Source organism: Bombina bombina, chromosome 11, assembly GCF_027579735.1.
Source record: "Bombina bombina isolate aBomBom1 chromosome 11, aBomBom1.pri, whole genome shotgun sequence".
Lineage (NCBI taxonomy): Eukaryota > Metazoa > Chordata > Amphibia > Anura > Bombinatoridae > Bombina > Bombina bombina.
In genome coordinates, this window is record NC_069509.1 from 28,001,398 (window position 1) to 28,015,381 (window position 13,984).

The following is a 13,984-nucleotide window of genomic DNA, read 5'->3' on the forward strand; positions in this document are numbered from 1 at the left end:
CAAAACATGTTTGACTTGATTTAATGTTTGACCTTTTATAAGCTTTATAGAAATGGTTTATATTTGTCTCTTACGTATATATATTAATATGGTATGATTATAAAAAGCTCTGGTAGTGATGTTTGTTTTGTTTATAAGATTGGTTTCAGATTTTTCCCATTGTTCAGTTCGGACAAATTTTGTTCATTTGGGCATTTGTTTTGGCTGAATATTCAATTCAGATTTGTTACTCTTATTTTTCCTGAGAACATCAAATAGCTACAACTATTTTTATAAAAAATCTTACATTATAGAATTGAAACAATTAAAAGACCCTATTTTTCAATGTTTAATAGAACATTCAACCCACTAATTGAAAATGTCTGAGTTTACCCTAGTCTCCCACCTCCCTATGCTAGGCTAAGCTTAACTGTATAAGATTGCATGACAAAAACCCAACATTTTGTGCTTGACTGGTTTTCCCTAACAATATAGTTACTTCTCCCCCTTCCTGCGCCTTTTTTGGTCCAAAGCCGCATCAGCAAATTAACTCATCAATTTGGTCAAACAATCATTAATTTTTTCAGCATTTTTCTGAATCAGCATACATTTTGATGAACTTGTATTTGTCCAAAGCCCAATGCACTTCTCAGTTGGTCTTGATAAAGGCCCGAAACGTGTTGACAGTATATGGTAAGTCTATTGCTTAATACCTCACACTGTTTATAGCAGTATTGCACTATTGTTTTTCTGTATTTTTATTTTTAGGTCTCAATAACACACAATACCTAGAAGGAGGGCTTTGGATAACTCCGGACCTATACTAGTTAGGATTTACCAAGCACAAAGCCACTTTAACACTATTTTTGTTTTTGACCCTGATTTTTTCACCATCATTTTTGGTACATTTTTACACTTTTTGGATTGTGGATTACCTAATTTTCACAGTAATTTTTTCATTTTTTTCTTACCACCACCTAAGGATTTTTAAATCTGACCGATTTTCCATCAAGGATTCACATTCCCCATTCCACAAGGATAGACTTTCATTTTACATGTGTTTTTTTAGGCAAAGCATTCTGTCTTTACTTGCTTTTATTTGTTTTTATTTGCTTTTTTTGGTGATTTGTATGAGCTCATTAGGTCACATGGATCCATGTTGTCATGCAGATTTGATTATATATGTCTAAGATTGTAATACTTATGTAATAACCTTTTTTATACTTGTTTAATATACTTTATGTTTGGGAAGAATAAATGCTGATTCTCCCTTAATTACATTTCTTTTTATATATATATTTTTTTTTTTCGTGAGTATTATTATTTTAGATTTTTAGCATAGTGTATATAACCTTAGCCTTCTCTTAGGCGCTCCTTGGATTATTCTATTTTTTAGTGATGCTTGTTTTGTTTATAAGATTGGTTTCAGATTTTTCCCAGTGTTCAGTTTGGACAAATTTTGTTCATATGGGCATTTGTTTTGGCTGAATATTTAATTCAGATTTGTTACTCTTATTTTTCATGAGAACATCAAATATTTACAACTAATTTTAACAAAAATCTTACATTATAGAATTGAAACAATTAAAATGCCCTATTTTTCAATGTTAATAGAACATACAACCAACTGATTGAAAATGTCTGAGTTTCCCCTAGTCTCCCACCTCCCTATGTTAGGTCTAAGCTTGACTGAAAAAGATTGCATGACTAAAATCCAACATTTTGTGCTTGACTGGCTTTTCCTAACAATATAGTTACTTCTCCCCCGCACTGCACCTTTTTTGGTCCAAAACGCATCAGCAAATGAACTCATCAATTTGGTCAAACAATCATTAAGTTTTCAGCATTTTTGCGAATCTGCATACATTTTGATGAACTTGTATTTGTCCAAAGCCAAATGCACTTCTCTGTTTTTGGTGTAGTGTTTTATGGTGACTTATTATAAAGCTGCAAGATTAGTCTTGTTGCTATTGGCAGAGCAAAACCTCTCAGAGGGCACAGTACAAAGTATTCTACCTGAGTCAATTAGCATATGCGTGAGCCACTTTGTCTTCAAGTGAATTGTTTTAATAAAATAGGACACAATTTAATAATTTACATATTTTAGTGTGTCAAGATATTACCATTAAAGGACAGTTTGAGATCTTTAAAGAAAATATTAAGTTATAATTAGAAAAGCAACTTTCATAATTCATCTTGTCCCCTTTTCATGCAATTTAGCTCTGAAATTGGTGGACTTTCTAATTCTCAGAGCTGGAAATGCACCCTGCAGACCTCTCAAGGCTAACCCCGCTACTTTCTTTATTGGCTTCAGCAGCTACCAAGTGCAAAACAATTTAGTATGTATTAAAACAATGACCGTGGCTAGTCTTGCCAGCTGCAAACTCAAGCCTGGATTCACTCTTCTAAATATGGCAAGTGGTGGGTGGACTCTGGCTATAGAAAAGCAATTATAGTCAATAAGGTGTTAGTTTATTTAAAAAGAATGTTAGACTTGGCTGATGTTATTCTATAGTAAGACAACAGAAATTGATTTCAATAACAAGGTGTTGTGTGTCCCTTTAAACCTCTTGTTTGTGCCCTTTGGCAATTTCCTAAAACGATATATAGTTAATTGACCAACAGCACCATTACCCATGTGATTAGGAGATTAAGAACATGAGTTAATGGACTGCAGAATGTTGTAGCAAGACTGGGAACATCGCCAAGTTGTGCATAAAATTTAGTTTGTTCCCCGGAAATTGCTGCTGACAAACTAATAACACCGTTATTTGCTGTGCTGGGTAATGTTGTAGCCCCAGAACTTGTAAAATTAACATTAAGCACAACTGCTGAAGCGTCAGGAGCATTTTTTACAATCCAGTCTATGTAAGATGTCACACTCATGTACACCCCAGGGCGGCTCACATTTCCGCAACCCTCTCCAAAACTGACCACTCCAGCCAAGAACCAGCGTCCATCCTGGGCACAAACCAAAGGCCCTCCGGAGTCACCCTAAACAAAGAATTAAAGATTTCCTCATTAGTTTGCACATAAATACAAGAGCTTCTCAGCTACATTCAGAAGAAGATTTGGACGTGATAATATCTGATGAGCTAATTATATCACCTGGCAGGAGTCTTTCTTCCCTTCTTGGTACCCTGCACAGATCATATCATTGAAGATGATTGTTTCATTTTCACTAGTATTAGAATTGATGTGATAAAGGTTGTCACATGTGGTTGCATCAATTAGTGGCAGTTGTACTTGCTTCAGTGTTTGTGGACTCTCCAGGCTGACTGTAAACAACCCAAGACAAACACGATTACTTTAGAGATCATCCTGGAGTCATTTGATGATCATCAAACTACTTTAGAAGTCATTTGCACATCATCAGACACCACCAGGCTTTTAAAGTCACCAACTAAGAAAAACAAAAATCTTGGTGGTGACTTATTAGCAGATTATCTTACTGATTAAATCACAAGCATGAACAGTGAGTGATTGGATCTAGAGTCATCTCATTTACATATTTTGGCCTGTGGGCAAACTTCAGGATGGCTTCTGATAACTAGTCTGGAGTCATTAATTAATTCAGAATGACTCCAGGAAGATCATCCTTTTTGAATATGGAAATTATCAAACATGTTATTAAAATATAACACATTTGAACCCTTCCCCTCTGATGTTTATTCCCAAAAGTAGAATGAGTCCAGATAAACTTGTCTGTATCAAGTTGCTCAAAAGTCCAGAAAAAATATTTTGAGCTGTGAAAAAATTAAACTAAATCTGTCCACACTTTAATAGTCATATTTATCTGTTTTTTTAAGCTGACTTCTGTAAACTGTTTCTTGGTTTTCTGTACAGAATCAGCTCATTTTGAAAGCACCTCAGACGTTTGCTAAATCCTTTTAAACAACATGTTAATAACAAGCACACAACTGAAACCAAATAAATTAAAATTACATTTGTAATAATAATAACATATAATATATTTTCAATATAAGTATATTAAATAAAAAAAATATATAAAAATGAAAATCTAACTTATTTTAAAAGATTTACTTACAAACTAATTTTAATTTGTAATTAAAGGGCCATAATACCCAAATGTTGAAACACTTGAAAGTGATGCAGCATAGCTGTAAAAAGCTGACTAGAAAATATCACCTGAACATCTCTATGTAAAAAAGAAAGATATTTTACCTCAAAATGTCCTAAGTATTCACACCCCATTGTAAAGGACTTTAAGCAGCAAATCAGCATCTCTGTCCCGGGACAGGCAAGGGAATGAACTTTGTGCACACTCATGTTATTTCCCTATTCAGTTTAAGTCCGTTTACTATGAAATCTCATGAGAGTTAAGTGAAATCTCATGAGATCACAGTAAAAGAGTTCATGACCTCAGCACTGCTGATGCTGATTGGCTGCTATTCATTTTTTTTTTTTTTTAACCTGCAGCTGGACAACAGGTGAAGTATAACGTTTTACACAGCACTTACTCTGGTGAGCTGAGGAAATTGTGAGGTAAAATATCTTCCTTTTTTACATAGAGATGCTCAGGTGATATTTTCCTGTCAGCTTTTTACAGTTATACTGCATCAGTTTCAAGTGATTTAGCATATGAGTATTATGTCTCTTTAATCATTACATCCATTTAATATTGCATATTTAATTCAATGCATTGGGTGAGCCAATAACACGAGGCATATATGTGCAGCCACGAATCAGCAGCTCCTGAGCCTACCTAGTTATGCTTTTCAACAAATGATACCTAGAGAACAAAACAAATTAGATAAAATAAGTAATTTAGAAATTGCTTAAAATCACATGCTCTATCTTAATTATAAAAGAAAAGAAAATTGGTTTCATGTCCCTTTATGGTTTAACTTTCTCATGAAAACACTAGTTTACCACGTCTGATCGCTCGTCCTGTGTGCGCAAAATAGATTTCTGGTATAGCTCCATTTCTCTTTAAAGGAATCAGACAGTTTTAAAACAATCTGTGAACTAAAATAATAAAATAAATGCATGTTGAATAGATCCCAGCTCTAGTTTGCCAGCAAGTAAATGTGTACTAAAGGCACATAAAGTCCAAAAAAAATCAGATAAAGTGTAAAATAATAAAAAAAAAACTTTCCAATTGACTTCTATTATCAAATTTACTTTGTTTTCTTTGTATCCTTTGTTGAAAAGTCGGTAGAAAAGTGTAGGAGCGTGCATGTGACTGGCACAATACATGGCAGCAGTTTTATAACTATTTTATGTGTTTGCAAGAACAGGAAGTGGCAGCAGTGTTTGCTGTTATGTACAGCTCTAGAAATCAGCACAGTACCTAAATATCTCATCAACAAAGAATATCATGAGAATTAAGTAAATTTGATAAAAGAAGTAAATTCAAAACTTTTTTAAAACTGTATTCTCTGTCCGAATCACGAAAGAAAAAGTTTGCATTTCAAGTCTCTTTAATACATGGCTTAGAATATAAATAATAATAGAAGCCATCTCTGTGTATTGCAGTGAGTTGTGTAGGGGATCAGACAAATCTATTTATAGTCTATATTATGTGACTACAATACATTAGTGAGTCCCTGTTCCTGTGTGATGTTAATGAGAACAAAGGCTTCTTGTGGTCGTCACTTGTATTCTGCAGGATAGAAGAGCAGGTGAGTTTATGAATAGTAATTTATTGTGTTTGTGTTTCTGTAGCTCTCTCCGTTGCGCTGCACGTCAGACTAAGAGCAAACTGAAATTAGAATTAGAAAGCTGTCATTTCCCTACAGCATCACTTTAAAACAATCTTTGAGCAATTAGTGAATGAAAAAAATACAAAAAACAATTGTGAAGCGATCCCAGTGCAGTGCAGGTAACCTTGCCTTATCACAACTTTACCTTATGGTGTAAAGTATAAATAATAATAGAAGCCAGCTCTGTGTATTGCAGTGAGTTTTGTGTAGGGGATCAGACATATCTATTTATAGTCTATATTATGGGACTACAATACATATTCAAGTCCTCTTTCTGTGTGACGATCATGAGTACAAAAGCTTCTTGTGGTCGTCACTTGTATTTCTGTAGCTCTCTCTCCATTGCGCTGCCTGACAGATACATAGGGGGCATCTGTATAATAAGTCTGCATGGACCATTGCGTGAGTACGGAGCAAGAGATGACATTCTGTGTCCTTTATGTTACCACTGTACTGCAGGGGATTATGGGAAAGGACGAGCAGTATGTGCGCTATAACAAAGCACAGAAATACACAGCAAACACGTTGTAAATTTGTGTGTATCAGAACAGGACTTGTCACATCCCATCTTCAGTGCTCACTAACAGGACAGGTTTACAGGATGATCTTAGGTCAGATAACCAGCATTACTGGGCAGCTGGTTATATCACCTGTGCTGTAGTTCAGATATTGGACGCACTGATCTAAACTTCGCCAAATCACACAGACTTTTTCTCTCTGACCCTCGCAGGGGCTGACCTGGTGCAATTATCGTAAAAAAGGGGCAGTCCCTGCAATTCGCGAGATGTCTTCTATTGAAATTAATGGAGCTTGCTGGAAAGGGAAAATTTGCTCTACGTTAGCAGTGAGCAGGAGGCGCACGTTACACATTACATCCTGCAGACAATATAAATCATATTACGCTGCTTTCTACGTATAGTATTTTACAATCATCTATATTTACGTATGCATGTTCTTTTCTGTTAGGGTTATAAGTATTTTGTTGTAATGAAAATGCAGGGAAAAATTGTGACCGGAATGGAATTAAGGGTTAAGGCCCTGTGGGAGTGAGATGCAGTGGCAACATTGTTGCTGAAAAGGGGGTGCCTTACCTGGGCTATAAGAAGGCAGATCACGTAGGCTTCGGCCTCTTTTTCCTGTTCTGCTGCCACTGGAAAAGTTCCCCACCCTCCCAGCCTGAAATTTGTACAATCAGTTAGTCATCACTAGGGTGACTTAGTAGCGTGGCTGACACAAGGTTAGTCTACTCAGTGTACATAAGCCCATGCTTTTAATTTGTCTCACGCTCCCCCCACGAAGATCCTGTTGTCCGTCTCGATTCTTCGGGGGCCCTTATGGTCGGAGTATTTTGAGAATATTACACCCAAGTTGAGCGGTTGGTCTGGCCCTTGGTGGTGACAGGTTAAGTGAATGACGGCCAGTGTGGGGAAGCGGCGTCATCAGGTGCAGGCCTGGTGAAGCTTCTCCACCTCGATCGGCCGTGAATATGCAAACATCCCTGTCAATTTATGGGCGTAGTAGCTAGGCTCCGCCCACGCTTCCCTTCCCGACCTGGGGCCAGATCAGCTTGACAAGGGTACTTATGGTTAGGGTTGATTGCCGCCTACTGATTTGGTTCTGTTTTATCCTTTTGTTCTTTAATTTGGAACAAATGATGTTTAATAAAGTTGACCTAGCGGTCTTTACCCAACGCTTGTGTCTGGTGTTTTATTTGAGTGTTTAGTTTAAAGTCTTATTAAAGGCAGCAGAATGAAAACTAGGGCATTTGATCCCTTAGGTGTTTACTGTTACCACAGTGATCACCTGACTATAAATACTGTTACCACCATGATCATTTGACTATACTGTTACCACAGTGATCACCTGACTATACTGTTACCACAGTGATCACCTGACTATACTGTTACCACAGTGATCACCTGACTATACTGTTACCACAGTGATCACCTGACTATACTGTTACCACAGTGATCACCTGACTATACTGTTACCACAGTGATCACCTGACTATAAATACTGTTACCACCATGATCATTTGACTATACTGTTACCACAGTGATCATGTGACTATACTGTTACCACAGTGATCACCTGACTATACCTTTACCATAGTGATCATCTGACTATACTGTTACCACAGTGATCACCTGACTATACCTTTACCATAGTGATCATCTGACTATACTGTTACCACAGTGATTACCTGACTATTCTGTTACCACAGTGATCACCTGACTATACTGTTACCACAGTGATCACCTGACTATACTTTTACCTACAGTGATCACCTGACTATACTGTTACCACAGTGATCACCTGACTATACTGTTACCACAATGATCACCTGACTATACCTTTACCACAGTGATCATCTGACTATACTGTTACCACAGTGATTACCTGACTATTCTGTTACCACAGTGATCACCTGACTATACTGTTACCACAGTGATCACCTGACTATACTGTTACCACAGTGATCACCTGACTATACTTTTACCTACAGTGATCACCTGACTATACTGTTACCACAGTGATCACCTGACTATACTGTTACCTACAGTGATCACCTGACTATACTGTTACCACAATGATCACCTGACTATACTGTTACCTACAGTGATCACCTGACTATACTGTTACCACAGTGATCACCTGACTATACTGTTACCACAATAATCACCTGACTATACTTTTACCTACAGTGATCACCTGACTATACTGTTACCACAATGATCACCTGACTATACTTTTACCTACAGTGATCACCTGACTATACTTTTACCTACAGTGATAACCCGACTATACTGTTACTACAATGATCACCTGACAATACTTTTACCTACAGTGATCACTAGTGATGTCGCAAACCTAAAATTTTGCGTTCGCGAACGGCGGACGCGAACTTCCACAACGCGAACCGCTATAGACTTCAATAGGCAGGCGAATTTTAAAACCCACAGGGACTCTTTCTGGCCACAATAGTGATGGAAAAGTTGTTTCAAGGGTACTAACACCTGGACTGTTGCATGCCGGAGGGGGATCCATGGCAAAACTCCCATGGAAAATTACATAGTTGATGCAGAGTCTGGTTTTAATCCATAAAGGGCATAAATCACCTAACATTCCTAAATTGTTTGGAATAACATGCTTTAAAACATCAGTTATGTACACTACTGTTACACCAGATATGAGTTGCACTGGGGTGACACTGTGCCCTGGCAGGCAGGCACTGAAACGCACACGTGTGAAGGAAACTGACTGCTATTATTTAACACAGTCAAAAAAGTGTTTTTTTTTTTAAATCTACACTACTGTTACACCAGATATGAGTTGCACTGGGGTGACACTGTGCCCTGGCAGGCATGCACTTAAACGCACACGTGTGAAGGAAACTGACTGCTATTATTTAACACAGTCAAAAAAGTGTTTTTTTTTTTAAATCTACACTACTGTTACACCAGATATGAGTTGCACTGGGGTGACACTGTGCCCTGGCAGGCAGGCACTGAAACGCACACGTGTGAAGGAAACTGACTGCTATTATTTAACACAGTCAAAAAAGTGTTTTTTTTTTTTAAATCTACACTACTGTTACACCAGATATGAGTGGTGGCACTGGGCAAGTGGGCACAGCATACGCTGTGAGCCTGACACACATGCTGGCAGGCAGGCAACTGCAATTAGATTATACAGGGAAAAAAAAAAAAAAAACAGCCTAAAAAGGGCTTTTTGGGGTGCTGTCCTTACAGCAGAGATCAGATGAGTCCTTCAGGACTGTAGTGGACACTGAATACACTAGCCTAGCTATAGATTTCCCTACTAAATCAGCAGCAGCTACACTGTCCCTCCTCTCACTAACAATGCAGCTTCCGAATGAATCTAAAATGGATGCTGTCCAGGAGGTGGGAGGGTCTGGGAGGGAGGGTCTGCTGCTGATTGGCTGGAATGTGCCTGCTGACTGTGAGGTACAGGGTCAAAGTATTACTCAATGATGACGAATAGGGGGCGGATCGAACATCGCATATGTTCGCCCGCCGCAGCGAACGCGAACATGCTATGTTCGCCGGGAACTATTCACCGACGAACAATTCGCAACATCACTAGTGATCACCTGATTATACTGTTATCACAGTGATCACCTGACTATACTGTCACCACAGTGATCACCTGATTATACTGTTACCACAGTGATCACCTGACTATACTGTTACCACAGTGATCACCTGACTATACTGTTACCACAGTGATCACCTGATTATACTGTTGCCACAATGATCACCTGACTATACTGTTACCACAGTGATCACCTGACTATACTGTTACCACAGTGATCACCTGACTATACTTTTACCACAGTGATCACCTGACTATACTGTTACCACAGTGATCACCTGACTATACTGTTACCACAGTGATCACCTGACTATACTGTTACCACAGTGATCACCTGACTATACTGTTACCACAATGATCACTTGACTATACTGTTACCACAGTGATCACCTGACTATACTTTTACCACAGTGATCACCTGACTATACTGTTACCACAGTGATCACCTGACTATACTGTTACCACAGTGATCACCTGACTATACTGTTACCACAATGATCACCTGACTATACAGACAAGATGCATATATTTTTTTGAGAGAGGAACTTGTTTACTTGAAAATAAACTTTATTGGGGGTCTCTACAAATACCAGATTTTTATTGCACATTCCCAAGCAAATCCCCAAATGTTTTTTCTACTTTGCTTTTTAAAACATGTGATTCTCTTTCTTGGAGATTTGTAGCTGCTATGGGAACTGAGTTTGAGGGGATTGAAGAACCTCCCCCATTCAGCTCCCTAGCAGCTACACTGAGCTTCCTGGTACTGCCCCATTTGTGACATCACCATGTGCATATGTCCCATAAAACATGTGAGTGCCGCCTTCTAGTCCACCAACAACTCCCGGCCTGCAGTGAGGGTGCCATGATTCTTCCCTAGCCCATACCCCTTCTCCTTTAAGAGCTTCCTTACACTTGCAAACAGGTGCTTAGAAATTTTAGATAGTCTCACTCTAGCTTTGCTCTGAGTCTGCACGCAGCGAATTCTCAGCTAACTAATTCTTTGAGATCAAGTCTCCAATTTCTCTACAGTCTGAGGAAATATTAATCCTTACTCTTCATCTGCTATCTCTACTTAGTTTCCTGTCAAAACTAATACCTTTCCTACTGCTGACTACGGAACTGTTTGTGGAATCCATTTCTGTGCTGTTAACGGGACTTCCTGTGGAAGTTTAAACTAGTTCTGTGACTAATCCTTATGCCAAGCTGTAACTGCCAGAAGCAGATACCGATCTTACAGTTTGATACAGCTCCTTTCAACTCACATTTGGGTTTCCGTTCCTCCTAGCTCCTCCCCCATGCATCAGAGCCTTCTGTGTGAGTAGTACGCGTCACCGGAGAACCACGGACCCAGCTCTTCGTTAGTAACTCAGTGTTACGCAAGGTACTCCCAGCTGATCCAGCTTTGCACACTGTCGGTCCATTCGACAGAAAGACCATATTACACATGATTGTCTCCCAGCGTTTCACTGCTAAGCTAAGACATAGGTCATAATACAGAACCTCTGATATTGTGTATAGTTAACCTTGCTCCGTGACTAAACCCTTCAGAACCAGATTTGCAGGAATTATAGATTCTGTTGTCAAAACAATTTCTGGAGACTTCACTGACATATGTTATTTGTAACAGTTTCCATCCTCATTCCACTCCTTTGTTACTTATATTGCATCACCATCAGCAATACTAAACTGCTACTGGTTGGTGTATCCATCATTCTGTATTAATTCACATCCTGATAATTGTGTATTTCTTATTGTGAGATATACAGGTCACTGTGTTACAAGTATTGCGAAAAGAAACTTACACATTGTACAGATCTGCAGCTGAGATCCATACAAATTCCCTTAAAGCGTTACAGAGGGGGATCAACAAAAACAGAGTTTAATCGGGAATCCCCCTGCATGACGACAAGTGCTCATTGTGCTCCTACAGGAAGCGATGTTCATGACAAGAACGCATCGTCATGCACATTGCAGGGGTTAAACACAGAACAGCAAATGTTTGAGTCTATTAAGAGTATCTACCTATATTTTTATCTAGATTTTTAGGTCTATCTATCTATCTGTATGTCTATCATCTATCTATCATCTATCTATCTATCTATCTATCTATCTATCTATCTATATATAATCTATCTATCTATCTATCATCTTTTTATCTATCTATCAATCTATCTATTTATCTATCTATTATCTATCTATCTATCTATCTATCTATCTATCTATCAGGAATACTCACCCCCAGGACTAGTGTTCCCCCAGCCGGTCACCCAGCATTTCATTCCTGTAGGAAATTGGACCTCAGCAGATGGGAGACACACAGGGAGGATGTAACTTGTGAAATTAACTTCTGTTTCCAGTTCCAGAAGACTAATATCCCCACTGGTTCCATCACCTGCAAATTTGGGATTATGAATGGCCCTTTTCACCCTAATGGAGACCTCCTGCATATTGGCTTTGGACAGTTGGTGGGACCCCAGATACACATAGACAGATGAGGTGTCACTAAAAGAGACAGAAGGAGACATCATGACCAGATGATTTAGATTATAGTAACAATAACATACCTTGTGTGACTGGTCAGCTTTGTATTGAGATTATTAAAGGAACATTTAGGTCACTTTTATCTTGTTACTGCATCCTACATTATTTTAAAAAATTCGGTACACCAAAAAGTTGTAGCATTAGTTTTGTGCGTGGACAGAACATACTGACATTACCCTACAATATTAATAGACATTAAAGGGATACTAAATCTATTTTTTTTTTTCTTTAATGATTCAGATAGAGCATTCAATTTTAAGCAACTTTCTAATTTATTACTACTATCAATTTTTATTTGTTCTCTTGATATTTTTATTTAAAAAGTAGGAATTTAAAACTTAGGAGACAGCCCATTTTAGGTTCAGCACCATGGATAGTGCTTGCTTATTGGTAGATACAGTTTGCAAACCAATAAGCAAGCATAACCCAGTTTGTCAACCAAAAATGGGCCTGCTCTCCAGTTTTACATTCCTGCTTTTTAAATAAAGATTGCAAGAGAACAAAGAAAAATTGATAATAGGAGTAAATTAGAAAGTTGCTTAAAATTGCATGTTTTATCTGAATCATTAAAGAAAGAAAAATTAAGTTTAGTGTCCCTTTAACAACCAACTTCATAGAACAAATACACGTGGTTGATACCTGCTCAATCAACTGATATTAAAACATAATTAGTGTATTTACACCAATTGAAAATTAGGGAAATCTTTAACCAAATAAAAAAATGTACCGACTGTACCCAAAATGCCCCTGTTCAAAACTCTTCAAGAGACATTCACACGTATTTCTGTGATTTTGCAGCAGGAGATGGTTAACTGCACATGTCACATGCTAGTACTACTAAACACTATTGGCCACAATCACTTATACTAGCCCTTCAACCTGTGAATTAAAACCCTGAAACTCGCCATTTTGTTTGTCATTATTCCTGGTGGTTTATTTTTTTGATTTTTGAATCTAGCAAAGCAAATAATGATTTTGTGTTTTCAGGAGGAAATGATCTTGATCTTTAGGGTTATTATTGGCAGAAGCATTTTAGAATTGCGATAACTAGAATAATACACTGAAACTACTGGCTGATGTACAGAAATAGTTTTCTGCCAAAAACAAGAGCAAGATTGTGGTTAAAGGGATAGGAAAGTCAAAATAAACTTGCATGATTCAGATAGAGCGTGTCATTTTAAGACACTTCTAAAGTCACTTCTATTTTCAAATGTGCTTTGTTTTCTTGGTATCCCTTGTAGAAAAACAATACGCACATATCCTGCACTAGTGGGAGCTGCTGTTAATTGGTGAATGCACACATTTGTCTCTTGTGATTGGCTAAATAGATGTGTTCATCTTGCTATCAGTAGTGAATGCTGTTCCTTCAGCAAAGGATTACAATAGAACGAAACAAATTTGAAAAGGGAAGTAAGCTGGAAAGTTGTATGTTCTATCTAAATCATGAAATAAAATGTTGGGGTTTACTGTCCCTTTAACCCCTATATTTTAGATTACTGTTTGGGTTAGAAGTTTGGTTAAGAGTTAAGATAAATGGAGTTTGAGTCAGCAGAGTTGGATTTGATTCTGGGATTTATTGAAGGTTTAGGGTTAACCCACTGGATGCCAAAGAGGGCTTCAGA

At 37.9% G+C, this 13,984-nt stretch overlaps 1 protein-coding gene across 1 annotated transcript in view; it reads right to left on the reverse strand.

The window, feature by feature from the left end:
* Positions 1-2,064: 2,064 nt before the first annotated feature.
* Positions 2,065-13,984, reverse strand: part of LOC128642142 (serine protease 27-like) — a 34,317-nt gene continuing 22,397 nt past the window's right edge. Inside the window, exons 4-6 of the mRNA XM_053694819.1 lie at positions 12,058-12,323; positions 3,088-3,257; positions 2,065-2,973 (exon numbers count right to left, since the gene is read on the reverse strand). Of these exons, the coding sequence (XP_053550794.1) occupies positions 2,590-2,973; positions 3,088-3,257; positions 12,058-12,323 (820 nt within the window). The 3' untranslated portion in view covers positions 2,065-2,589. The remainder of the gene's footprint in view (positions 2,974-3,087; positions 3,258-12,057; positions 12,324-13,984) is intronic.